Source organism: Pavona decussata, unplaced genomic scaffold, assembly GCF_977016875.1.
Source record: "Pavona decussata unplaced genomic scaffold, jaPavDecu1.1 SCAFFOLD_25, whole genome shotgun sequence".
In the NCBI taxonomy this organism is placed as follows: domain Eukaryota; kingdom Metazoa; phylum Cnidaria; class Anthozoa; order Scleractinia; family Agariciidae; genus Pavona; species Pavona decussata.
This window is the reverse complement of record NW_028145448.1, coordinates 2,553,122-2,581,050: the sequence shown is the minus strand read 5'-3', so window position 1 is coordinate 2,581,050 and position 27,929 is coordinate 2,553,122. Positions and strand designations below refer to the sequence as shown.

The 27,929-nt window shown below is 41.3% G+C and overlaps 2 protein-coding genes across 3 annotated transcripts in view; both read right to left on the bottom strand.

Moving 5' to 3' along the window:
• Positions 1 to 127: 127 nt before the first annotated feature.
• On the bottom strand, positions 128 to 3,986 carry LOC146485787 (uncharacterized). The gene is made up of 4 exons (XM_085103160.1): positions 3,788 to 3,986; positions 2,792 to 3,396; positions 1,575 to 2,112; positions 128 to 1,057 (listed from the first exon to the last, which is right to left on the bottom strand). The coding sequence occupies exons 1-4, from the start codon at positions 3,981 to 3,983 to the stop codon at positions 456 to 458; spliced, it is 1,941 nt and encodes a 646-aa protein (XP_084959286.1). The 5' UTR covers positions 3,984 to 3,986; the 3' UTR covers positions 128 to 455.
• A 907-nt stretch (positions 3,987 to 4,893) lies between these two features.
• Positions 4,894 to 27,929, bottom strand: part of LOC146485786 (von Willebrand factor A domain-containing protein 3B-like) — a 34,497-nt gene continuing 11,461 nt past the window's right edge. For both annotated transcript variants that reach the window (XM_085103155.1, XM_085103156.1), the window contains exons 14-42: positions 27,473 to 27,530; positions 26,902 to 26,982; positions 26,014 to 26,106; positions 24,983 to 25,120; positions 24,020 to 24,147; positions 23,390 to 23,444; positions 22,949 to 23,076; positions 21,931 to 22,352; positions 21,250 to 21,295; positions 20,454 to 20,477; positions 19,847 to 19,979; positions 18,946 to 19,067; positions 18,269 to 18,319; positions 17,590 to 17,764; positions 17,068 to 17,148; positions 16,206 to 16,433; positions 15,389 to 15,553; positions 14,571 to 14,668; positions 14,339 to 14,400; positions 13,845 to 14,262; positions 12,915 to 13,255; positions 12,039 to 12,449; positions 11,129 to 11,242; positions 9,845 to 10,021; positions 9,145 to 9,345; positions 7,993 to 8,066; positions 6,680 to 6,761; positions 5,914 to 5,992; positions 4,894 to 5,615 (exon numbers count right to left, since the gene is read on the bottom strand). In XM_085103155.1, coding sequence (XP_084959281.1) covers positions 5,519 to 5,615; positions 5,914 to 5,992; positions 6,680 to 6,761; positions 7,993 to 8,066; positions 9,145 to 9,345; positions 9,845 to 10,021; positions 11,129 to 11,242; positions 12,039 to 12,449; positions 12,915 to 13,255; positions 13,845 to 14,262; positions 14,339 to 14,400; positions 14,571 to 14,668; positions 15,389 to 15,553; positions 16,206 to 16,433; positions 17,068 to 17,148; positions 17,590 to 17,764; positions 18,269 to 18,319; positions 18,946 to 19,067; positions 19,847 to 19,979; positions 20,454 to 20,477; positions 21,250 to 21,295; positions 21,931 to 22,352; positions 22,949 to 23,076; positions 23,390 to 23,444; positions 24,020 to 24,147; positions 24,983 to 25,120; positions 26,014 to 26,106; positions 26,902 to 26,982; positions 27,473 to 27,530 — 4,282 coding nt within the window. In that variant the 3' untranslated portion in view covers positions 4,894 to 5,518. The remainder of the gene's footprint in view (positions 5,616 to 5,913; positions 5,993 to 6,679; positions 6,762 to 7,992; positions 8,067 to 9,144; positions 9,346 to 9,844; positions 10,022 to 11,128; positions 11,243 to 12,038; positions 12,450 to 12,914; positions 13,256 to 13,844; positions 14,263 to 14,338; positions 14,401 to 14,570; positions 14,669 to 15,388; positions 15,554 to 16,205; positions 16,434 to 17,067; positions 17,149 to 17,589; positions 17,765 to 18,268; positions 18,320 to 18,945; positions 19,068 to 19,846; positions 19,980 to 20,453; positions 20,478 to 21,249; positions 21,296 to 21,930; positions 22,353 to 22,948; positions 23,077 to 23,389; positions 23,445 to 24,019; positions 24,148 to 24,982; positions 25,121 to 26,013; positions 26,107 to 26,901; positions 26,983 to 27,472; positions 27,531 to 27,929) is intronic.

The window sequence follows — 27,929 nt, the reverse complement described above, 5'->3', positions numbered from 1 at the left end:
CTATGAGAGAGTTGACTGTAGTCCGATTAACAGACCTAGCTACAGGTCGAGCTGAGGAATTTTTTTCTCTGGGAGGCGCGCGAGGTGCTTGGAGGAGCGCGAGCGAGAGAAGGGCCTCTAAGACCGGAAATGAGAAGAAAAATTACTTTGTCAAAGTCAGTATCCGCAAAAAAGCCGTAATAAACTATGCATACTTTAGATTACTCAGATAAGAAACGATTACTTTTAATATTTTTGAGGTTAACAAACTTAATGTGAACCAGGAACGAATCACATGCATAATTCGTTCGACCCGTTCCTGTTTGAACTCAACACACTTAACACACCTCAACTTAGCTAATAACACATCTAAACACTTATTTTGATATCTTCATTGATTGTAAGGTTAACAGCAGTGTATTAATTTTCTTTTAATTTAAGGGCTTACGGCAAATCGACGATGTGATCTGTTAGTTTCATTTAGACTTTGGCTTAAGTTTCATTTCACTTCCTAGGAGTGTGTGCCAATGCCAGCTATAATTGCTGTCCCCGTAATTGCTGTTCAGGTTTGAGTGATAGCAATTTTTGTACCACCAGGCTCCTCTGTAACTTACAGCACAGTTTCCACTATTCTTATCATTATCGCGGTCCTTGGTACTGAAAGCCATGCCGTTATGTTCAGCAAGTCGATCCTTTGCTGTGCCAGAGTAAAAGCCAACGAACAGAGTGTAATTAGATGCCTCGTTAGTCACCGTAAAATTGCTATACTTGGCGTACTTATTTCCATTGGATCTTGTCCTAATTTCCACTCTTAGCTGGCTTGGAATCTCGGTCAGCTGATGGATTTTTTCGTTTCCGAGCCAAAACTCACCTTTGACGCCACCAAACCCGTGTTTGTACTCCTTCCACCCCCTGTAGAATCCGACAAACCCATTGAAGCGCTTGTGAAAGACTGTCCACCCCCCGCCATCTGTCTTCATGTCACAGTAAACCTCAAAACTGGTTTTGTTTGCTGGGTGTACTGTGTACACGCCACTCTCTTTGAATCCGGTGGAGAACAGTTCGGCGCAATCGGGGGCTTTCGGAAATAAGAGAAATAAATAAGAATTGATGCAATTACTGTAAAGTCGCCGTTAGTCAGTCAGAACCGAGGGAATAGATCGGCTTACGTGTATTATGGAGCTCTCTTCATCAGACAACTGGAGAAATCCGAGTATTTTTTGAGTTTTGTCTATGCTGGATAACGTCGCCCTTTTTATGAATTTAGGGGACAGCTATTATCATAAAATGACACAGGCCCTTAACTAGTGATTTTCATTGCTCACGTCCTCCCTCTTTGATTCACAGGCCACAATTCGATGATGTGGTAAAACGCAGGTGTAAGGAAAGGATACGTCGTTGAGTAAAGGTAATCAATCCAAATATGAAAAGTTTTAGCATTTATAGAGAACGTTTAGCTATCAGTTAACCAATTCAGACAAAACGGCACATGATAAGCTGATAGTTACCCTGATTACTCAATTCCCAGCTTCACAAAATGTTATTTTTTCGTTACTGAAGGTCTGACTCCCCGTAAAGGATTTCGCTCTACTTACCAGTTTTCACTACAAGGTTTACTTTAGTTTCTACGTGAACCAACGCGCTTCGAGCAGAGCAGGCATAAGTGCCACTGTCTTCAGCTGTCAGGCTGGTAATCTTTAGTTGTCCATCTGTCACGTGACTCCGTCCCTCCGCTAGGTGTCCCTTGCACCGTGACCACGTGATACTAGGTACCGGATGTGCATCTGCAGAGCAGTTCAGCGTGACTGACTGTCCAACATAACGCACTACCTTCTCTGGAGGTTTGACCGTAAATTGCGGCACCACATTGATGATTAGAGTTGTCATGGCGTGTGATGTACCCATAGCATTTGTAGCAGTGCAAATGTATGTACCGGAATCTTTCTTGTCCGCCTTTGCTATAGTTAAGGTTTGACCTTCAACAGTCGCTCTTCCAACGGGGAGTTGACCAAAAAGCTTAGTCCAGGATATAACCGGCGGGGGATACCCGATGACCTGGCATTTAGGGAGTGCCACATTTTTCCCACTCTCTGTATAGACTAGCCCCGGAGAAAGTGATATTTCTGGACGAAGCTGTGGACAAGTAAGACCAAATGAGACCAAATTTAACCATACCCATCGTCCTTTCAACTCACAGTCAAACCTTACAATAGACCCTGATCACTCGGCCGGCATGTTGAGTCTGTTTTTGCACGGCAAGCCCCGGCCAGACTCGAATTCAGTGCGAGGCTTGCCGTGCAAAACAAAGCTTTTTATTCAACTAAGACTCAACATGGCCGCCGAGTTATAAGGGTCTATTAGGTTGATTCACATAATGTCCAAGCTATCGATTCTGTGGATAAAATGAAGTATGACGTAATCACTTCCCGTTGTGGATCTCAAAGGAAACATCTTTGTATGTACTATCTATCGTGCAAGTCTTCCATTGTCATAGGTTTTATACTTGAGAAGTTTTGGAGGGGGAGGAGTCCGGTCTAAATAGGGTTAGTACAGTAGCTGTTCCTTTGATAGGTCTATGTAAAAGGTCATTTCAATACATTATGTGGAAAAGACAACAAGAAGGTACCATGCAGGCCTCTTTCCACACCTACGGCGGGACAGAAAACAAACATGGAGCTGCCAAAACTGGTCTTATCGCCAGAATTATTAAAACTTGTAAGTCATATGATTCTTGCTTTGCGGAATAGTTACACTAAGTTTGGCCCAAACCAGCAACTGCACAAATACATAAATTTCATTAATTACCTTTGACGTTGAGTGTGACGGAGGCTTGTGCGGTTCCCTGATCAGTCCGAATTGTGCAAACATACATGCCATTATCACCAACGATCACATTCTTGATGTAAAGGGCTCCTTTGGTAATGGCGTGTCTTCCAACAGGAAGGGAGCCATCTTCTTTTGACCACGAGATCGTCGCGCTAATGTCATTCACCGGTGAACACTGAAATATAGCTGACTGATTCACAGTGACAGTTCTTGAGGCCGGCTTTACCGTAATCCCAGGGGCTGAAATAACATCTCTCGACTGTCCCTTAAATGGTTGTAGAGAAGTTGGGGACACTGGGATTGGCTCTCCGGAATCACCTCTTTGGCCTTTTTCTCCGGGGGCCCCAGGGGGACCCGGGGGTCCTGGTGGTCCTTCAGGCCCTCGTGGTCCTCTTTCACCCGGAGGTCCCTGGACACAAATCTGTCCCTTGCTGGTGCAGAGTTTCTGTGTGGTAGTGTGGACAGCTTTGATGATTTGTTTTTGAATCTCTGATGCTAGAGAGCTGTTGTCTTGTTCAGAGGCGCTGGCAGCCCTAGCATTTCGTTTTTGAGGCGAAGAGAAGAGAGAGTCAACATTTGAGGAAGGGGTACCTGTCGGTGGAGAGGAGACCATGACTTAGAACTTTGATTGACTGTCTGGCATAAAGTTCTGCAATGTTATAATTAGCTCTTATCAGTATAAAATCTTTCAGGCAAAGGATCATTCGTTTGTAGTTTGAGACAACTTTCAGAAATCTAAATTTCACATTTCGGAAATTTTACATCCTATCCGGCTCGCGCTGTCTCATCCGGCTTCCAAATTAAAACGACCGTGAGTGAAAAGGGCCAACTTGTTTTCACCACATAGTGAATTCAGTTAATTTTTATGTAAACCGTTGAACGGAAGTAATCAAGCTTCAAGCACAAAACTTTTAGATATGATCCCGTCTCGTACGCGTGTTCAGAGGAAAAGAGTTAAACTCGACAATGGAAGAAGAGTTACCTTCGTTTGGTAATGGAGTAACTTTTGCCGTCTGACTTGTTTGATGGCTTTTTTCGAGAACTGCGATTCTCTCTTTCTGAGCTCTCAGCTCCAGTTCCAATCTTACAAATCCAACACTGAAGAGAAGAAGGCTGATAAATGTTATACAGCAACATCCCACGATAAGGCGAGAAGAACCGCCAACAGAACTCGTCATTGCGAACAGTGTAAAAGGGAACAAGCGAATGAGTAAATCTATTGAGCCAAGCGTACATAAAGACAAGGCCTCAGTTAGACGGGAAGTAATATTGAGTCAGTGATTTACATTTTTTTATTTCTGGATGGGTTAACGTGTTTGGAATGATCTGGTCTTAAATTTCAGCCCTTGACTTTGATAAGACCTCATATACACGGGAAGTAAATATCAGGATACCATGAAAGGAAATCAAAGCCCTTGATAAGACCTCAGCTATACTGGACGTAAATGTTAGCCAACTAGTATTTGGCCTCTCCGTTCCATCTGACACTTATGGGTTGGGACAGGGTGGGGGAAAACCTTTCTATTAAGAAGCTGAAGAAAAAAGGGCTGTAACTTGGCCTGTAATTACTTTCATATGCCTTACAAAGAAGTCACGTATGTAAACTGAAGAGAAGAAGGCTGATAAATGTTATACAGCAACATCCCACAATAAGGGGAGAAAAACCACAATGAACGGCGTAAAGGGAACTAAAAAATGAGAAAATCTACTCAGCCAAGCGTACATAAAGAGAAGACCTCAGTTTGACGGGAAGTAATATCGAGTTGACCCTGTTCGTAAAATTATTGTTTATTTCTGTATGGGTCAGCGTTTTTTGACTGATCTGGTTTATAATTTCAGCGCGTGACTTTGATAAGACCTCATCTGCACGGGAAGTAAATATCAGGATACCCTCAAACGAAATCAAAGCCGTTGACAAGACCTCAGCTATATTGGAACTAAATATTAGGATACTCTGAAACGAAATTAATCTTTTAAAAAGACGTCTGCTACACGGGAAGTAAATATCAGGATACCATGATTATGAAATGATGGTATTCTTTGCAGGCGTGTTGATAGCATTTTCCAATAGACTTTTTCACGATAACAAAGGCATAAACAACTTTTTATTTACATCCACAGGAGAATCGTGTTTTACATGTAATAAAAAACCCATATTTACACAAATGGCTTTGTATTTTCCCACAAATTGATAAGGTAAAAAACATAGGAAAAGGAATTTGGCTGCATTGATATTTAGAGGGAAGTGAGTTGCAAATATTACACCTTAAATTCAAAGTGGTCCACTATCCACTTTTTGCGACAGTTACTGCTTGTCCCTGTTCTAAGGCGGCCTTAGTTTTCACAAGCGCATAAGTTTCTAATGATCTGTTTTTACTTATGCCCCTGTTGCTACTGTGAGCAGCATCTAATTCATCCGTAATATATCATTCCTTGACCAAACACACAGGTCGCGAGAATGAAGAAAAGATCGCTAAAAACGTCTTGATGTATACACAAATTCCCCCAACTAGTAGCATAAGAAATGCATAGAGGACAGCCAGGAGATTTTGCATGCTAATAGTGAGGCTATATTGAAGGGTTTTTAAGATGGCAAACGCAACAGTCAAATAACTATAATACACTCTTGCCAAAAGTATTTTTTACAATTTGAAAAAGGGAAAAAATCGTGCCATATTTCCGATGAGCCGAAAGACGGTTGATAATTAATGTGTTATCTATCTTTGTTTAACTTCCGATAATTTTCCACCATGCGGTCGTAATAGTCACGTGACAGCCAGAAACACTGCAAGGGGTCCACATGACTTGAGCTGTAAAAAAACAACACAACATGTAAGAAGAAAATATTCTACTGAGAATCAACTCCATGGTTGTGTGATATGGCTGTAAACATGATCCTGTGTATCAATAAAGGAATTGTGGCCGTTCTTTCCAATGGTGCTGTTTGTTATGCTGCATAAGTTAGGCTTAAGGCAGTTTTGAGTACATGGGTTAGGGTTAGGGTTAGTCATTCAAATGAAAGCTGTTTAGCAGTTCTTTTTCAAGGTGCTGTTACGTTGTGCAAGGACAGAGAAGGTAGTATTCACTTTCAACTCAAAAGTGACGTACCTTCTGCCGTTACAAAACTTGATGACAAGTCTGCGACCATTTGATCCAGCAACCCAACCCGGTAAGTACACGTACAAAGCTAAAAGACAAAAGAAAAGAAAACACCATTAGAATAGCATCTTCTGTTTACATATAATCACTTTCTAGTCAATCAACCTGACGACATGCATGCCTTGCCGCTGTGAGAGGTTACATTATTTTTCGCACTCAGCACCGGTTGGACGTTTTCTCGCGCTAGCAATCGGTTGCACGTTTTTCCCGCGTTAGCAACCGGTTGCACGTTTTCCCGCGCTTGCAACCTGTTGCACATTTTCCCGCGCTAACGACCGGTTGCACGTGTTCCTGCGCTTAGCATCAGTTGATATTTTCCTACACTTAGCACCGTTTGCTTGTTTTTATGGGGTTGGCACCGGTTGCACATTCCCGCACTGTTTTCCTTCGGCTTCGGCTGCGCGTGTGCCTACACTCGTTTGCCCGCCCTGCTGTATAATTTCCTACGCTTCGCACTGGTTGTATACTTTTGCTAAGATGTTCTGATTTGGTCCTTGCAATATCTGCAGTCAAAGCGATTGGCAATATGTTTCCGTTTGTAAGAGTCGTTAAGAAAATGCTTGATACAACCGTACACACGAAAGCGCAATATTTGCCAATTTTCTTGACACATCCTGATCTACTGTACGTAAAAGTACCAAAAGGCAACAAAAACAACAACAATATAAATTATTTAGCCGTTCATTAGCAAGTTTTATGCGTAAATTCTCCCTACCTGGATCTGAGAGTGCGAGCACGCGATCACCCATCGTCAGCGGGCGACGTTTTGTGTGAGCGCCAAAGATGTAACCTGAACTCTGAAGAAAAAAATTAAATTAAATTCTTAATAGTGCACTAATCTGAAGACATAATACGTTTCTAAGCATTACCCCATTTGCTAAATATACATTACAAACCAATGTAACACAAACAAGGAAGAATTTCAAGGACATAACGAATTTGGAAAAACAGTGGCAAATGTATTTCTTTGGTCACTCAAAGTCAGGAATTTTATTTTGGTCACTTATAGATATTTGTTTGGGGTTCTCAAGCGCCTGTAGGAATTCCTTTGGGCAAAAGACTCTCGAAAAGAACTTCCTTGGCTGTATAGGGTATCAATAGGCCATTTCCGAGTTGCTGTGAACCTCAATATGAACCTTATTAAGTGCAAAGTTTTTCATATGAAAATTACTTTTGTTTGCATGTGAATGAAAACTAATTTTCATAACAAAAACTTTGCACTTAGCCTGGCTTTCAAAATGAGGTTCCCAGCAACTCGGAAATGGCCTATATTCGGAGGAACCGGAATTTGGAACCCCATTTCAAATCTCAACTTCTCCACTTTGTCTACAAAAATGTCCGTTCATTCCTTCCGACTGATGTATGACTAGTCCGCCTAAGTTAAATTGCAATTGCTACCTGTTGGACCAGTCCATCAAATGTACTTATTATGAAACGAAAAAAAATTATTGTTGTGGTCCCTGGCATTGATGAAATCTATACAGTATCTTTCGACAAACACAAGGGAGCAACGTTTCAGATTTCTTCAAAATAGATCATGACTTCAGTCTTAAATACCAAATTCATTTTATCGTGAAACGAAATTGATTTCGTAGAAAGAATGAGTGACCATGACAAATATAAATTACTTTATTGCCTATTGTGCAAAGGATATTATATGATAGATGTATTTTTTGCAGCAAGTGTCACAGGCATACTCCACTCATCGACATTCAAATCCTAGTAGTATGAAGGATGTTTGTCACATGAACCCTACATGTAGCTCCTACACGTCTTCTGTAGCTCAGTGGAAGAGCATCCGAACGAGTCATTGGAAGGTCTTAGGTTCGATTCCTGTTGGGAGCACTCGGATTTTCATTTTCCGAGTATGCCTGTGTCACTGATTGAAAAAATACATCTATCGCTTATTCGGCAACAGGCTTAAAACACAACATCAAATTTCTTTCACGATGTTATCATAAGTTTGGTTATTCCTATAGAAAACGCCTGGATCGACCCCTTAGAACAAGACACTTAACATTTCTGTACCTGTAACTGTACTGTCTGATCAGCCCACTCGATTATGTACTGTCGACCATTACCAACACGTTCTCGCACAGTTCCTAAAGAAACATACGATCGTTAGTACCTCTATTATAACATCTACTAAGAAGTTCAAGCTTAACTATGTTCACTGATTGGCACAGAAACGGCTTTTTGGTCCCTGATGTCGCTTAACCTTGACCGCGTTCTAGACGTTAATGAAGCGGAGATGAGGGCTTCCTTTGGGGTAGACTAGATTGGAACCTTAAGGCCTCCATGGACGAGGCAAATTGTTATCGACGACTATTTTCAATTGACAACTTTTAAAATTGAATCGATGACAATTAGTGCTCGGTATTGCGTTTCCACAGACGAAAAGTATAGTTGTTGATAACCTGTAGGGAGCCTGGAAACTTGCTTGTAATACGCATGTGTAAATCGTGCAGAAAATGTCGGCCGCTGCAAAAATAGACTTCAGTAATCGATGACTTATCCAACGACGAGAGAAAGTGAGTTGTCGATAACAAAACTGACGACTTTATTTTTTATCATTTGTAGTCGATAACTTGATTCACACACTGATTTAGCAACAGAACGGGAACGTCAGTTGACAACGGCGCGCGCATCAAGAATGCCAATATATAGTCGAAATAGACGCGCACCCAGATCTAACGTCCTCAAATGACGTTCCCGTTCTGTTGCTAAATCAACCAGTTTTGTCATCGATAACTTTTTTGTTATCGACAACTAAAAAGTTATCGATAACAGTTTGCCTCCCGTCTGTGAGGGCCCTTAGACAGGAATAACTATGAATTCCATACTTGATGAAATAGACCGGTTTTCATTTGAGTGTCGTAAAACCAAACCCAAAGCAATCACTCTAATCAATCAGAACTGACGTAAACAGCACAGTGAACCAATCAGAACTCGAAGCAAATACATGTAACCGGTGCCAAGCGCGGAAAAACGCGTGTGAGCAATTCACGATTGGTTTTGGTTTTGCTTCTTATTGGTTGAGAAAGTGGCGCGAATTTTGATGACCAATCACAGAGCGTAGTAAAGAAAAACCAAAGCAAACACGAAATTACTTTCGACAGTCAATTGAAAACCGCTCTATGAGGGAATATTTAAGACCAGTCGCCAGCTCTAATTACGCACCAAGATGGAACATGCCGTCTTTTTCGTTCCTTGCCACAACAGCCTGACCGACCAAACTCTCCTCACACTGCAGAATATACTGACAGTCTTTCTCAAACTTGTCCGGCGTTATCAAATAGCACTCTTCTCGCGGTATAATACTCTCTATTCCATCGTAATGTCGCACGTACAGTCCACTGCCTTCAATTCTAAGAACAGTCCCTGAGAAGGCAACAAAATAAATAAATCACTTCATTTAACAGGGCAACAGAAGGTGGAAAATCATTCTTACAATGTAGTTCAAGCTGAACAAATCTAGAACAGTTTACCTTCTCCCCTAAACAAACAAGCTTCTCTTAAATCTTCTAAACGTGCCCTCAGGAATAAATTTTTAACGAACAATTAACCTTGCCACAATTTTGTCGGTAGTTCTCAACATCATTTTTTTTTTATTCAGAATATTGTTAGTCTTCACCTTTGAAGTTTTCCAGATTGATTTAGTTTTACAAACAGGGCTACAAGCTCATTAGCGTTTTTCACTATTTAGTGCTAACAGCTTTAAATAAAGGATTTCCTTAATCACCGACCCTCGTATCTTCCGATCGTCCAGATGAAAGCCAGACTTTCTCACCACTACACCACCGCGCCTCCACGTGATTAACATGCGGTGTACATGTGCTTAAACCTTATTACGCCAAATTTGCAAAAACGTATTTCGTACCTGGTGCATAGCTGTAAGGGAAGGAGGGGTGAAGTGCTACCACTGGATCGTGTACACTAATCTCACTATCGGCATCATCAGAATCTGAGATGATGTCAGGTCGGTAGATCTGCTCCAAGTCCCCCACGCTGTCTTCCACCAAGTAACTCCCGTCTTCACAGTCTTTACGGACCGTGCCTGAAACAATGAGTAAAGCAACATCTTATCATCAATGCTAACCAAGTCTAGCCTCTAATTGCTTCAGTCTTAATACTGGACTCATAGAAATTCTACAGTATTTATTGTTTCTCCACTTTCTGCACACAAGAATTGTAGTTGTTTGACTCTTCAAAAAATTCCCATCAACGAAAACAGCACGTGAGAGGCACGTGTTCAAGATGGTGGATGCATTCGTGACTACCGCGTTTTGTCGACCCAAATCGTGAATTCTCTAGTTTCCTGATTTCATTAGTTTCTTTCAGTATCTTAGTTTCTAATAAGATTAAATTTAGAAATACAGTTAACTATAAAAAAAAAAAAAAAAAATGAGCGAAAAAACGGAACGACGTTTCGGTTTCATCCTGGCACCATTATCAAGTAAAGAATGCAACAGAAAAGATAATTTATACATAAAGTAAAGGTGTGAAATAGAATAAATTAAATTAAGACTAAAAGTAACTGTCCGGTGTTCATTCAGAGAGGTGTTATAAAATGGGAGTTTTGTCCGTTAGACAAATAGTTTTGCACGAATGGAGTCTGACTGGGTGTTTAGACTCGGTCTCTTCTTTCTGATCCAAAGCATTTCGAATATTAAACAATCAAGCTTTCCCTGACATTTCTTTGGGATTGTGAAGTTACTTGTCAGGTCGCCAATTGTGTCGACTTGGTGATTATTCTTTAGGTGTTTCCCGATGGCCGAGAACCAATGTTCATCAATGCGTTGGTAAAGGTGACGGCTGGTATAGCCGACGTAATCTGCATCACACAGATCACATACAAAGTGATACACAACACAATGTTGATTAATCAAGGGTGGCTTAGGCTCCTGCACTTTAAGATCGTCACGAAGTTTACGGCTACTGAACAACTGGCTGAAGAATGTGGTCAATTTTGTTGCTAAAGTCAGAAAGATGTTTCTTTACTATGTCAGCTGACCTCTGGTCTTTGAATGGTAAGACTATCCGATGAATGTTTTCAGTTTGAGGCGTCGGTAGCGTGTCTCGCGACGTCTTTAAAAGAATTTTTAGCAGTTGAAAATTATTATGACATCTGAACCTTTAAGGCGCTACACTGGTGGCAGGTTACCTCGATAGTACCAGCCCTCGTCTGACCATCTAGCTAGAACTTCTTCTCCTACTTCCACAGGTCTTCGTACGCGGCCACTTTCTACCGCGGGGTCTTCATCAGGAGGAAGGCGGGCTGGAAACGAAAAAAAACAACAGCCGTGGATTAGAATTGGATTGGATAACTTTATTATAACACGGTAAATTCTTCAGTATTAGCTGGGGCCATGCGACAATTGTAATTATCGTTCGATGCATTTGTTCTTCCTATCCATTGGCCGAAAGCAAACCACGTGACCTACAAGTAATGGTCTACTCATGCGCAATTCTGTCCAACTGTGTTTTGCTGCAAATAATTTTCCGCTCATGCGTAATTGAAACCACGCTCTTGTGTGAACATTGGCAGATCGCTTCCCTGAGCTGTCATATATCAGAGTGATTTGACTTCTTTGGTTGTTCGGAATTATGAAAAACAAACTCGGTGATCGAATGATAAAACAATTATTGAACTCAGTTATCGAAAAATATCGTGATTCGTTAGTGTCTCTAGATCAATCAATTGATCTGCTCGCCACTGACAAATCACGATATTTTGCTCAACCTCGTCCAATAACTGCTAAATATTGCGGCTTTGTTTAGGTTGTTTGTTGTCCACAACTGTGGTTGTCTTTCACATTCAGCAACGACGGAAATGTCAACCAATATAGTAGGTTTTTATCGCAGACGAAACACAAGACAGGGGATAAAACATGCCAAACATCCGGTGAATCTGAGCTAAAACATCATAAAGCGGCCTCAAGTGTACTATAGGTTGTACAATTAAATTCACCAAAAAAGAGATAAAGGAACAACCAGAAAAAGATAGAAGCTGTCAATACTTGGGGTTCCCGTTAAGTTCGGCATTATATTGACTTTACACTTCACCAACTTACAGATCAAGAGCCCGTGAGAACCTTTGGTCAGCAGACACGCTTCGTTTCCATTGGATACGTGAATCTGGACAGCAGGGGGCTCCTCTTCGCTGCCAGCAGGGGCTACAGCTTCAGCTTTGTCTTCGTCTTTTTCATCATCTGAGGTATCTGATGATGACGATGACGATGATGATGACGAGGAAGATGACGACGATGTTGATGATTTCCGTTTCTCACTTTTCTTAGACTGTTTATCTTCGTCTTCGTCTCCTTCTTCCTCTTCTTTGTGTTCGTCATCAGATTCTGGCGACGGGCTGTTACGAGAAGACCTTCTCGACGATCGAGACCGAGCAGAGGTTGCTCTTGAAGATTCCGCCACTGGGTTTTGAGGAGTGGAAGATTTGTCAGACGTTTTCTTCGAGCTAGGCGAGCCTAGGGATGAAATAATACAACACGGATTAAGTGGAGTGCTTAACCAATAAAGCTACGTAGAAATGAAACAATTTGTCGTTCAACGCCCACTGAAAACCACGTTTCCTCCGGTTACAACACCAACTTGGATACCTTTTTCCCGAAGGAAATTCGTGTTGGGATCGCAACACCACTAGACCTTAAAAATAACTGGTAATGTTAATTCACACGCAGCACCACAGTTTGTTTAGAAACTAATCACCTTACTACGTCAGTCTCTCGAGTTTTTGTTAAGGCTCTTAACTACCACTCCGCAGCCATGTAGGCTATGGTTTCATTTCGGTCGAAACGTCAACCGATCAGTTTGATTGCTTTGACTATTGCATAGCAAATGGACCAAACAAGTAACTGGAATGAAATTTAACATAACATTGCGCCTTCTGTTTTCAATACGATTCAATTATGAATGGATCGCGAATTTCTTACCCTTGGACGAAGATTTCTCAGACCCTTTGACCGAACCTCTAGGAGAAGAACGAGGAGATGAGCGAGCCGACGAGGGACTGGGCGGAGATATCGACCGTGATCTCGGAGGGGAGACTGGGGGTAAATCAGGCAACTGCACCCGGGGCCGCTCGGCTCTCTCTTGTCTCGGAGTCTGCAGATTGTTTGCTAGTTGTTGTAAGAGTTGCTGTTGCTGTAGTTGTAGTTGCTGTGTCTGGCTGTATTGCTGCATCAGAAGCTGTTCTTGTTGTTCTTTTTGTTTCTTCAGTAGATCTTCCTGTTGGTTTTGAAGTCGCTTTTGTTCTTCTTGAATCTCTTTTTGTCTGTTTGTAAAAATTCAAAGAAAGCGGTTAACTTCAAAATTAAGCTAACAAACCGCATCTTTTAAATTTAAGACTGTCACATGCATTTACTCAACAACCCACGGAGGGTGTTGGAATGCAATCGGTTCGACTTCCGTCTAGGATTCAAGAAACTTTTCTCGTGACAACTGGATACAACTCACTATTAGCGCGATTCTTTCAACTGAGTTTGCGTTTGCTTTTGTTTTGCTTTACTACGCTCGGTGATTGGTTAACATAACTCGCGCCAATTTCTCAACCAAATGAGCAGCAATTGTGACTTGCCTGCACGCGTTTTCCCGCGCTTGGCACCGGTTACATGTATTTGCTTCGAGTTCTGATTGGTTCATAGCGTTGTTTGCCCCTGTTGTGATTAGCCAGAGTAACATTACTTTGGTCCGTTTTACGACACTCAGTTGAAAGCTGCTCTGCTCATTTTGTGTGCAAAAAAGCAAAAACAATAAATAAATAAATAAATAAATAAATAAATAAATAAATAAATAAATAAACAAACAAATAAATAAATAAATAAATAAATAAACAAAAATAATAATCAAACTTAGAATCAAACCTGTTATTCTGTTCATCGATCTGCTGCTGCAGGAACTTCTGTTGATCATCGTCTAGTTCTCGTCGCTTCTCCCTCAGTTCTTCTGCCGCCCTCTGATGCCGATCTCTCTCCTCTTCCAGCTTCCTCTGCATCTCCTCGATTTTCCCCTTCACTTCATCCAGCTGTTTCCTGTGCTCTTCTTCAAGCTCCTTCTTCAGTTCCTCGAAGGATCGTCGCTCCTCTGTTATCCCACGGGGTGTCACCCCTTTGGAGGAGGATGCGGAGCTTGCACCGGGGCTTGCACTGCGGCTGCGGATTCTGCTACGACTTTTCCGTCCCTGGCCACTTGCGCGGCTGCTCTTGCTTGAGTGACTGCTGGCTCGACTGCTGGCCCGACTGCTCACTTGGCTCCGAGGGGATTCATCTCCCTTTTCTTCATCTAAAATCAGTAACAACGAATGTCGGTAATGAGATGAATTCAAATCCACACGAACTGCTGTAATGTTTTACTTTACCTTTATCGTCCAAGGCAGCTTCGTCTTCAGCATCTTTGGAGTATAGTCCAAACGGTGTTGTTCTGAAAATGAACAAACAAAAGATTAGCTTAATAGGAGAAAACTTCGATTTACCCAAGCAAAATAAGACTTATTTTCCACCTTTTAATTTCCGAGCGAGGAAAGTACAAACACAAATAGAAAAATGTTTTCTTGAGTGTACCGCAGTCTAATTCCATTTGAATCAACTTACGATCGATAAGCGGAGAGTAAAGCATCCCGGATGTAGCGACAAGCGAACGTGTAGCGTGCTTTTGAAATCTTGACCAGATCATTCCTCAAAGACGTGATCTAAAAGGATGCAATAAAGAAGCAAATTACGTGTCAGAAAGTTGAACGACCAAGATCCTACAAGATCAGCATTTTAAAATAACCCTGTGACTACCGAAGTCAAATTATCAACGCCCAAAAGGTAAAAAGAAACATCAAGACCACAAAGAACGTGCTTGATCGTTAGAATAGTGATAACGGTTTTTACTTTTATCAATGGAAGCTTCAGGCACCTTTATAATAGCGATAGGACTGGGTGGAGTCTAATTCGTACTGTAATAATTTTTGGGAGGATTAATGACCGAATTGGACGACATGAAGTCCTGTTGCCATCATTAATCTGCCTGAAAATATAATTTTGTTATCGTTAGTAATTATTCTTGACTTTTTGTATTAATCGTACAAAATAAGAAACGACCTCAAAAACTGCTTAACAAGAGTCATTTAAGTGTGGTCGCGGCCACTAAATATTCTCTGCTACACTGAAGAGAAGTAGCTTCTAACTGCAAACTTTTTTGCCTCAAAAGATCGGGAGGGAGGCACGGAGCTCCCCAAAATGAGGATACACCCCCCCCCCCCCCCGAGAACCTTACGCGCATGCTTGGGCTACCCTCCGGTCTTATTTTTGATTATTAACACTAACTAGCTCCAGACTTCGTGTTCTAGACTGCGCTCGCAGGTCGAGCTAAATACAAAGAAATAAGGATTGTGTTGAAATATAAAACAGTTCATACTACTAACCTTCTTGCCATTAAACCGCAGTATAGTATAACACTTGGTTGCAGTAGATTTCCGCAGCGGTACAACTTGAACAATCCCCGGCACGTAACACTGCACTCCGTCACTCAGCTCGTCATCCTCCTCCTCGCGCGGAACGAGGGTCTTCACGAGCACATAGTCACCCACCTGACAAAACACACGCGCGATAGCTACATAAAAAGGAACTACAGGCCTTGGTTTATGGTTTGTAAAATTGAATTTTGATTGTAAAGCAATTTGGGAGGGTATCGAGGGAAAGCAGGAGACGGTCAGCAATGTTTAATCCTGCAAATTTCAAAGGTGAAACTAACATCTTGCGTTTCATCTTCACTGAACTGGATTATCTTGGAAAGATAAAAAACAAATTACAAACAGGAGAAAAGCCTAAATCTGCGAGTAGATGCCACGACCTCACAAAATTGTCAGGGTGAAAAAAAGCAGGATGTAGGATGAGATCAAAACAGGTTACAAGATTTTATGGGACGTTTCGAGCTTTTGTCTCATAAGGGGTGAAATAAGGGCTAAAACGTTCGGACAAAATCTTGCAGCCCACTTGGATTTCCTCATACATTTTTCACCTTCACTGAACCATAAACACTAGTTACTCGTCGTTTCCTACGCGCTTTAACGATCGCGTTCGAAAATATAAAGTTTGCATCTCATAAAGTATCCCTGGTTTTCAGCTGTCAAACAAAGAAAACAAAGCAAGGACAAGGCATGGACTAGTGCAACACCGTCTAAAAAGTAAGATGACAGCGGTACGGAACAGTACGATGTCGTTAGCTTTAAGTAATTGTACCTTAAGAGAAGGGCAAGGCCGGGCTCCTTGCATGGCGATGACGTATCTGGCGGGAACCACCTGACGATCAAAGTCCCGGAAGTCAACCTCGACATAACGCGAGTTCAGACACCGCGACACCGCGCCTGAGTAGTAGAATCCGTCCACTTCGCTCCGCGCCAGGACTTTGTGGTTCAGAAGGCGATTTTTGTTGGAGGTGGACTGGGCAGGTGGGGAAGGCTTCGGAGCCTGTTTCAAACAAGGAAAAAATGTCAGCTTTGTAAAGGACGTGAAGTTTTACTAGAAACTCAAACAGCAGGAGTGTAGAACGGAGCGTTTTTAAAAAAAGTAGTTTTTTCCCAGTGCCATTATAAGGTCTAATAGCAAAAGTTCACCTTTAATGTTTATAAACTTTGCCCTCTTAAACTTTCTAACCCGGTCACTGGCATACTGTTTTATTCTCAATCTGTAAACTTTTCTTATTTTCGTCTTCATTTATAAACACAATCATTGTCATTCATTTTTTATGCGATAATGTGTCAATTTAAGTTAACACAAAATATTAAAATTTTAATTAGAGAAGCGTTGGGTTTTGCATAAAGAAAAAGATAGCGATTTTCTTTTTAGTTCTGTTGGCACAGTTGCGGGAAAGGTTTTCTATACTGAGGGCAAAGCCAGATCAAACACATGGTTTTCAAAGAATTTTTCATAGAATTGGTTTTGGAAATTTTTGCTTTCACACAGGGAGTAAAGCCGCGGAACATCGGGGCAAAGATGAGAGGCATCATCAAAGGAAAAGCTGTGGGAGGGGTGGGCTCTCACCACAACGTCCACCGTGATTTCCTAGAGCCCCCTCCCCTCCCTCAGGTAATTGCCTACCTACCTTTGTCATGATCTGTTCTATTCGCTTGTTTTCTGCTTCTTCGCGGGCTTTCCTCTGCTGTTCTGCTATTTCTCGGGAGGCCTGGCGGCGAAGAGAAAATTTAAATAAGGCTCGAAAATTCACACAGGACAAGTCAACTCAAAATCCTTTTTGAATCAGAATTTCAAACCAGTTCCAAAACAGTGGAAATGTAATTTCACCCGAGAAAAGCCTCTCACCAGAAGAATTGACCTTAAAGCGTTCTATATCTCGAAATCAAAGTCAAGTTTACCGAAATTGAGAGGAGTTTGTTTTCAGGGATGTAAGGAAAGAAAGAGGGCCTTCTTGAGATATTCAGTTGCTTGCTCTGTAAATGATGGTGACTTGATGTAAGTTTAATTGTTGCATAAAGCAACGCGGACTCGATGTATAGAATAGGAAAGAAATTTACACATAAATTTGCACAAACAAGCTTAGCAGGGTGATCATTGAAAAGTTATATGCAACATTTTATCCTCGAACAACAAGCGTCTTCTTTTCTACCTCTTCGGATTTCTGTCGCAGGTCTTTAGATTGAAGCAGGAATGTCTCAGCTTGCTGTATTTCTTTCTCTAGTAAATTGATATCATCTGGGCTGACTGGCCAGCCTTGCTTCTCCAAATCATCCATCATGGACGCCTTGTTACTGAGAAATGATGGCACACTGTCTTCAGGGTACCTGAGCAAGATGAAGATGTGGTTTAGCTTGTAGAAATGAAATGCATGTGCTATAACTCTTGACCTAAAGTGTATTGTATGACTGCCACTCATAGAGTTTTAACTAGACTATTGTAGCTTCTCTTCCAAGACCAAATATACCCTGAACTTGTTGCATCGCGCTTTTTTCCCCTTTCACCACACGCTACCGACGAGGCAACTAACACAAAGGTGTGTCAACTTTCAGGTTTGAAATGAAAATAAAATGTATTTCATTCACGCCAAATTCCTGATAGACTACTAGCGACGCGCGTGGCTTCTCCTCGCGGGAAGCAATTTTCTCGCGCGCGCGTGGTTCCCTCGCTTTACTATCCCTGTGAAAAATAAGGGCTGCTCGTCGTCTACATTCTTGAATCAGTCACGACTAACAATTGAATTCGGTCTTTACCACGTGACCAACAAAAACAACCAGTGAGAGCACGCATTTGGTTCAAAGAATTTCCATCTATATTGCGAACCCACTCACTTCATTCTTTCTTCGTCACTGAGATAAACGAACACCAGTTCATCAAGACGTCTGAAACAAAAAAAAAAACAAACAAATAAAATTCAGGTGGAAGACTATAATACTTAATGATAAATTTCGCATCCCCACCCACTCTTGCATTATTTGTATTTCCATTTGGTTTTACGGTCGGTTCAGCTCTGTAATTCACGGACCTGAATGCAATTCGCGTTACCAGAGTCCTCCCGCGTTTTTATTAGGAGGAAAAAAACAGGAGGAAAAAATTCTGGCAGTTTTGCGAGCTACTCGATCGATTTCCATTCTTGTCCCTCATCAGACGGATGATGAGAATGCGGGGAGTCCTCCGTTTCTCGTGCCAAGGTCCCACTGGCTAAAAGACTGGAGGGGGCGGGGGGGGGGGGGGGGGGCTCTAGGGACGAGAAGCTGGGGTGTACAGCTATACATGTTGCATCTTGCACTATTGGTCAATGTAAAAATCTGATAGAGTGAATGAAGAGTCGCCAAACGTGATTCACATGTTCTTTGGATCTGGTTTACTACGGTCTGTGACTGGCTAAATAATGCATCACTTTTTTCAACCAATTATATCATAATCATACCTTATAAAGAAATATTGGAATTTTTAAATTTAGTTTTTGTTCACTATTGGCCGATTTGTATCACGGAATCGTGATTACCTGGTATAATCATCAATGGCTGTTTCCAGTCGAGCCTCATATGCCTTCAGATTTACTCCTTGAGGATTCACTAGCTGGACTTCATCTCGGTTGCTTCCTGATGTATGCGCCAAAGGAAGAACCTACAGCAAGAAAACATGAGTATCATCCATTCGAATGATAAGCAAAGGTATCCATGTATTTCTCGAATCATTCCGAACATTCCCGAAGATGATAGAATGATGTACGATGATTGTTCGGCGTTTTCCGAAGATTGGCAACAACTTATGAAGTTCCTCCGCACGTGTTTACTAACTAAATTACCTCACATACTATATGTCTGAGCTGATAAGCGAAGGCAAAGGGAATGATAAGCAAAGTTATCTATGCATCTCTCAAATCATTCCGAACATTCCCGAAGATGATAGAATGATGTACGATGATTGTTCGGCGATTTCCGAAGATTGGCAACAACTTATGAAGTTCCTCCGCACGTGTTTACTAACTAAATTGCCACATATACTATACGCATATCTGAGCTTAAAATTAACCGTCTTTCTTTCTCTAACACCGCACAGGAAAAACAATTGTTCTTGAGTTATCAAAATGCATCAAAGAAAATGTGCAAATTTTTGTGCATCTCTCGAAATTATTCCGACCATGTTTACTTACTAAATTCCTACCCCTGCTATATAACTGAGCTGCTTGAAGTTAACCATCTTTCTTTCTTTAACACCAAACAGGAGAAACGATTATTCTAGAGCTATTGAAATGTATCAATAAAATTTTTCCAAACTTTTACGTTTCCTTTGTTACCAAATTCAGTTACAAAGAAAAGCAGATGAAATATCGTAGGACGTTATTCTTCAAATGTCAAACGACTTTGCCAAGGGAGACAAGTGTTAAGTTCAATCAAGTTTACCTGGTCAAAAACCTTGGAGAGGACGTGCTTGTCTAGTATTGGCACATACTTAGTACTATGCGGAATCACAGTCGGCGCCAAGGCGTCCAAGATAGTCAGCTTTCTCGCCGCCAGGCCGTGTTTCTTTAGCCATCTGGACAAACAAAAAAAAAAGCATTCAGTTCAAAATTCATCGCAGCTTAAACTTAAACGCAAACTAGTCAATCAAAATGTTCAATACTTGGCTGCTGTAGCCTGATGCTCAGACTTTCTCCGCGCACAAATGAGGAACGAGTAACGGATATAAGACCTGGTGTAAGCTAGTGTTCAAAAGATGTCTGTTTTGGGGTTTGTTTTAGAGAGGGCTGTTTGTTGTTTACCAATGTCTTCTTGTTTTCAGAGGGTCTTGTCACTGGATGGATTTTTGGCTGTTAAATATGGTTGGTCTTGAAAGCCCAAAACAACTTTAAACAACCCACGAACCCTAACAATCGATGGGCTTACATTGCATCTAAGATGTAAGCATAGGGAGCTGATTTTCGGAGGGGGCCATATTCGGAAAAAGAACGCATGCGCAGTATTCGTAGAGGGTAATGCTTGGCAGGTAAGTAGACATATTTTTGGTTACCTTTTAACTGTCAGATCCACATCACTGCAATACGACAACAGAAAAGTCCAGATTAGTAAGTAATAATCACATATTTAGGGAAATTGAAACTTCTAACAAAAGTTGAACTGGTTGAAACATTTGCCTATGGTGAGTGTTCTGGTTATTAGAACTGGTCAAAAATCAACAAAACAACGCCCAATACCAGATCCTTCTGGTCACAACGTTATCACAATGAATTCTACAAGAGAAGCTAAAAATAACCGAGGTAGAACTTGCTAAGAGCACATAGCAAAATAAGGCGACAATTTGTTCCTTGCATTTTCAGTGTACTGAATTTAAAGCTGATTCTGAGGTTATCACCACCGGCCTAGGGTTTAAACTAAGAGATCTGGTCATAACAAGTGCGTTCGAAGAGGACTCACCTTGTCTGAGGTAGGCAGGTTACCGCCTATCTCATGAACATTATCGACAAAATTTTATTGGCTTTAAAATTTGAGTTGACACAAATATTTAACTAGTAAGAATCACCCACCTTGTTACATAAACAAGAAAACCGAGGTTTGAATCTCATTGTCATTTTTTACTGCTGGTTAGAGGGGCGGCTATGTGATAAAGACACCATCTTTTGAGGTTTAGGAAAGGGGTTGGGGGGTAAGGGGAGGGGGGGGGGGGGGGGGGAGCGAGAGTGCAGGCAGAGACCACCATCTATTTTGTGGTTCGGTGGGTCCTGCTCGTGTATAGTAGTTTTGACCACTTCCCTAAACAGAACTGCCTTTTCTGCTCGCCTTCAACAAAGTATGTCTAGTAAAGTTACCTTAGATCGTCTTGTGAATATGAACCATTTTTCTTCTTACTTTTGCCTAAAACATAACGTAAATGTTACAATAGTACATGCACGTTTGCTGAACTTCCTAGGATAACAGACACACACTCACACGCATCTCCATCGCCCCTGGTGAGGCATAAGGCCGCTAAGGGTGTCTATTGAGGTCATTTCGACTTTCGCGATTGTGTTGTGATACTTAAAATACCATCACGATAATGTTGTAATTTTTGCCTTCACTCAATGTCAGATCATGCACTGTGATACAGAACCTAATTTGTCACATTTTTAAATGCAGACAGGGCCCTGGAATAAGCAACTATCAAACAAACATAAAGGCAAAGCTGCATTTAACTTTTAATGCTCCTGGTTTCACGGAAACGAAAAACACTGATGAGCAGAAAACGAGGGATGTATTTTTCAATCACAGAAAAAAGGACTACGGGAGATGATTTGATGATAACTACTGAAATCATAGATAATTGAAAAAAACTATTGCGATAGTTATCGATAGTTACTTTGATTGTTATCGATATAATTGCTATTGGAACTCTCACTATTGTGATAAATCGATAGTTTGATGTATTGTCATACTCTGCCTCATAACGCCAGGATAACAGAGCAGAGAGACAATTAAAGTTTCAAACACACTTGTTAGGAGCAAGTTCTTACGTTTCTGCTGCCGTTGTTTAAAATCCTCTGGTCTCTTCGAGATGTATTCCCTTGTCTCTTTGAGCATCCAATCACTCTTCTTCTTTCTCAGACTCAGTCTTAACTGACTCGTCCTCGTTTCGCCTACTTTGAAACTGGAGGCCTGGGTAGGAGATTGCGGTATATCCCGGCATGCAGTGTTCACAATGTAATCCCTGTGACTACTGTACGTCAGCCTTGCACTGGCTGGGCGAGGTCTGGCACTAGCTGAACGAGGCATGGCACTGACAGGGCGGGGTTTGGCGCTGGCTGGGCGAGGTCTGGCACTAGCTGGGCGCACCCTGGCACTGCTGGATCGTTCTGAGCTGGGTGGGGAGGGTGCCACAGTGTGTTTTGCCGAGAATGGCCTGTGAGTAGAAGCGCTTACTGATCGTGGATGGCTTCTGTTGAAGTAAAACAGACAAATCTCGAGGTATAAGTAATGTTGGAGGTTCTGACTTTTGATTAGCATCAAAAGCGTGCCAAAGGACGCGAAACAAACGCCTTTGACGGCCCTTTAACATGCATCAAGGGTATTATACCTTTGTTACGCGTGAAAGGTACCTTTGCACAAGTCAAACAAACATTTGACAACACTTTTACGCTGCTTTTAATCTCGACAAAAAGCTCGCCTTTGACTAGGTCATACCACCTTTGACACTATGTCCAACGATTGGTATAAAGACGGCCAAAAGTCAAAAGTGAGGTAAAAGTGAGAGGTAAAGGCGATTTTTCGTGAAAGTATACAGCTGAGAAATCAGAGAATTAACGCTACAGCGTAAAGTTAAGTGCCGAGAGAAAACCACTCAATTTCCTACTGAGCATTGCCCTTGGAGGAAACTGGATTTTGATCACCACAAAACATTTTAATGTACCGTTCATATTTTGAATGAGCTTAAAGGCGGTTAATTCTGTGTAAATAGTTATTTTGCATCGAATTGCTGGTATTCATTATACTTGAGCCACACAAACAGCTTGCATGGGTACCCTGTGTACTTACTTGGAGCACCGTCCGGTATTGGAACCAAACCAATCAAGCTGCGCACACTCGTTTCGTACCATGGTCACTTTGCGCAAATCTGCCAAACCTTTCTCGATCTCTTCTCTCAGAAGGCGAAGATCCTCACTCTAAAATTCAAATTGGCAACACAGTGTATAAAAAAAAAAACATTTTAAGATACTAAATATCTTCTTCAACACACAGAAAGGCTGCGAGGGAGACAAGACGAACATACACATTTTTAGCTGTATCCACACATTTAAGGTATTGCCAGCTGAGACTTTTTGATTTTGAGGCAATTACTCAACGGCGATAACTTTCTAGAGTTTCATGGCGATAACTTTCTAGAGTTTCATTTCTCAACTGCCTGTCTTAGTATTAACAATATTTTAAGAAGAATTAGATGCTGGAAATCACTAGAAAAAAGGTACATGTAATTACCTCAAATGGTTTGGGACCGTCTACGTCGTATCCATCTTCGGAAAAGTAATGAAACCTGGCCAATTTCAAAAATGAAAAAACAATCACATAAAACGCAGAGACAAATTAAACTTGTTTCGAAGAAACAGAAATTGTTTCGGAATTAAATTGTTCAGAATAATATCACTGCCAATTAACATTGGCCGGATAAAATAAATGAGCCTGGTCGGTAACGCAATTAAAATTGAGTATGCATGGCATCGCATCTTATCGTATTGTGCTGTGTTGTGTTGTTGTGTTTGTTTGTATTCTGTTTTTAGTCTTCTTCTTTGTTTTTGTTGTGTTTTTTATATGACTGTGTTCCGTTCTGTTGTGTTTTACTGGATCTATTGATTGGATGTTAATCGTTAAATATTGTGTTGTATTGTTTTGTTCCTGTGTTGTGTTATGCTGTGTTGTATTGTATCGTATTATTTTGCGTTGTTTGTTTGTGTCGCGTTGTGTTGATTGGATGTTGTTTCGTGATTTTTCGTCCGTTGCTATACCGACTGAGCTACGACGCTAGATGGCAGCAAGTATTCGCACACCCAGTCAGCGCATGGGATAAACAGTGGTAAAATAGGACATGAAGAGTGTGTTAACATGACGTACCTTCCTCCTGTCTCAGCTGCTAACTGACAGAGAAACTGATTAGCCTCAGTATCAGCACAGTTGAACGAGATTGTATGAATAGGGACTGGGTTCAACAGCTGCACCTGGGCCAAGATTGAAGATGGCGGCTGGAACAAACACAAGGACATTTTCATTGGATTAGGAGTTACATGTGAAAAATGTCTTCAGACACAACTAGGGAAACTTATACTTTAGTTAGTAAAGACTAACCGAGTGGATTTATTTGAAGCAAACGTGTGTAATCGTTGCATGTACTGCTTTTTTATCGTCCAATGTCTCGTAAAATTCATGACGAGAAATCAAATCAAATGGTGGTGGGTGACGTGAGTCCCTAGGAGGGGGACCCCCGTATAAAAGTGACAGGGATGATCGTCGGAAATTTGAAAACAACCCCTAAAATGTATCAGAATTCTGTTTTTTTTTTTTTTTTTTTGGGGGGGGGGGGGGGTGGTCCGTAAAATTTTTCACCCCTAAGAGGTACAAAAATCAGCTGACTGACATTTACTTTCTCTCATAATTTTCGGCTCAATACCCTAAAAGGTACCACCATACCTCTGACGGAAGCCATTTTAGATTTTACCACCCTAACCTGGGGTACCAAACCGCGAATTTTAACCCCTAAAAGGTACAATAATCGCCACCGTCACTTTTAAGCCCCCCCCCCCCCCCTCCCTCCAGGTATAATCTCACCCAAAACTCCTAACGGAATTGTATAAACCCAGGGCTTATAACAGGGACTTTACGGTATCTCACCCCCATATTGCAATAGGAATTTGATTCTTAGCAATTCGGCGTTTTTTATCATCTTCTTTCCGGACATCTTAATAATAAGGCTCATAATTTTAAAAAATTCAAATATTTTAGTACTTAATAACTACTGTGTTCATTTTAGCAATTAATTAGAACAAGGAAGAACAGCTAAAACAGACAAAGGCAGCACACCTGATCAGGCCGTCCGTCAGTGAGAAGGTAAATTGCGTGACATTGTGAATCAGCCAGAGCAAGTTTCAGAGATGCTAGTGTGTTTGTGGAGCCTCCTGTGCTGAGTCCTTTGACCCACTGCCATGCATTGTCAAGGTTCTGAGAGAAAAATGATCATTACACTGAATTTCCATGGTACCAAAAGGAACAAAATTATCTACTGGTATGGAATAAAAACACGCTGCACTATAGAAGTTGAAAAGGTACTAGCTAGGTATCAAAGTTGAACAAAAGTTCCTGAGCTGAGAAGCACTAGGTTGAATAAAACAAAACTGCCAAGAGCATCAAAAAGCTGAAACTACCCTATTATTTCCTTTTTACATAGTCTATTTTATTCTGACTCGGATAAAGTGTCCTACACAGGGGGGAGTAGGGATGGCGCAGTGGTGGGTGCACTCGCCTCCCACCAATGTGGCTCGGGTTTGATTCCCGGACTCGGCGTCATGTATGTGGGTTGAATCTGTTGCTGATTCTTGTCCTTGCTCCGAGAGGTTTTTCTCCGGGTTCTCCAGTTTTCACCTCTCCACAAAAACCAACATTTCCAAATCCCAATTTGATCTGGAAAGTGCCGCCATGCTGTAAATGCGCATTATTTGATCATCTTGTCATGGAATTATGCGCTAAACAAATTTACTCCAATTTGATTTGACCAATTCAATCGAATAATTGCCAATCATTTACACCTGCTTTGAAACAGCCGTCCATTAAACCCAACAGTATTCAGAAGGGCGTTTGCGCGAATTGTTTTTCTTCTTCCTTAATTAATATGCAAGAAATTCCTGTCGCAAAGTTACGCCACGTCATACATGTACATGTCCATTGATTTTCATGGGAACATACTCATAGCTCGCTTCACTGAACGCAAACATGTTACAAAAGGCTACTTTTCGGCGGAGAGAAGCGACAGCCGGAAATACGTCTGCGTTTGCAGGCTAACGAAGGGAAGACCTAGATTTAATTATCATTAATAAGTTCTTTTTTCAAATACATACATGTGTGTTGCAATCCACCAGTCTATCCCTCCATGCTTGCACTCTGGTATCGAACTTCACGAGGTTAAACTTCACCTTGTGACGTAGCTGTTCCTAAAACAGACGAATTGCGCAGGCGTTAACGGAGATAGACGAACAGTGGAGGGTGCACAAGCCTATTGCACAGGGATACCAATATGTAATGTAATGTTTAGTGTTTTTACAGCACCACAAGTGTTGAATAAATGAATTGACCAATGAACAACTGAAAAAACGACTAAATGGTCCAAACAAATTACCTAGCAATGAAATAAACGGATGCACGAACACAAACAAACACGCAAACTAGAAAGCAAAAAGGCCAAATGAATGGACAAACAAATGAGCGACCACCATAATATTTAATGCATAAAAGTAAGTGTGCTTGCAGGAACATAATTATCCTGTGTACCGGCTAGCAGGAACACACAAATGAATGCAACGTTGAAATAACTAAGAAACGAATGAACATAAGGAGGCATGAACCGGCAACATGTATATGCGATTAAAATCACTAACAGATAAAAGTAGACTGCGGGCAGTCCTACTTTTTCCCTCAGATCACGCGCGCAAAGTGACGGGAAAATTATGCAAAATAAAAAAAGTGAACATGGAGGGATTTGTGCCCGCGTTTCTCGCGGCTTCGCCGCTTGCTAGATCCATCGTCCGCGTTACAGAACTTTATAGGAGAAGACAGAAACTGCTCGCAGTCGAAAATAAACGAGGACACACATGGACAGTTGCAAGACTGAGAACGCATGCACAAAAGAACCAATTTCAAAAACGTGGCTTAATTGGATTCAACAAAAGACTGCAATGACCTTGACACACAACACAACACACAACAGTCCCTTTAATGCATACACTAACCTGCATGAGTCTGTAAAGTTTATCTTTCACAAGAAACAACCTTGAAGCCATGGATGCTGATGTATCAATTAACACAGCCACCTGCAGGACAAAAGAAACGGGAATTTTCACCACAGGCCAGAGTATAATTATGTTATTGCTGAAAATTAACAAATCCCAGTTTTTACACTCGGTGCTCACCGTTGTCCAAGACTGCCAAGGAAAGCCACACTCAAGTTGATTATGCAAAATAAAGAAGCATGAACCACCAAGTCGCAAATTGGAACACAGGCAATGAAAAACAAAATTAGCTTTCACGATCTAAAACATTTTGAAGCGTTACAAGCTTTTGATTCCTTCGCGGAATCTTTTTCTTTTTCACAAGCAATGAAGTTACATGGACAAGTACGTGTATTGTATGATCCAAGAACTTGCAAGTTCCGTTTTAAGTAAGACTGTACTACACTGAAAGTGACTGGACTTTGAATAAGTCTGTGGTCTATGGTTGCCCGTTTTTATCAAAATTCTGTTTGGTTTCTTCGGTTTGACCACAGGGAGCACATGTATCATGCTCTGGTAAACTTGTACAAACCTGGTCTTCAATAATCGTTCCAAACAGCTCTCTACTGCCTTGCTGTAACCACTCCATTCTGAAAAAAAGAAAAACCAAACACGACACGGAAAATAAATTAACTCCCAAAAGACGCGTAACTGTTGCCTAGGTGTGGTGCCTACTGACAGAAATTTTGTTTGCCTATCACAGTCTCGCACAGTCAAATACTCTGTGCAGAGTGGTGAAAAGAAAAATAGCGAGGGAAAGGGCCTCACTATTTTTTCAGTCGCTAAATTTTTTCTTTGCAAGCCTCTGTGGCTCTTGCAACCCCTTGTTAGCTTCTTGAGGGAGGGACAGGGTGCTCTCCTGTATATAAGAATACATCATAAATGCACATATATCACCCACAAGAGTATGAATTAACTTTTAGTCATTGTTCCTGAGTTATGGTAAAATATTATTGTTTCCATTTTGGTTTAAAGGAGTCTATTAGGAC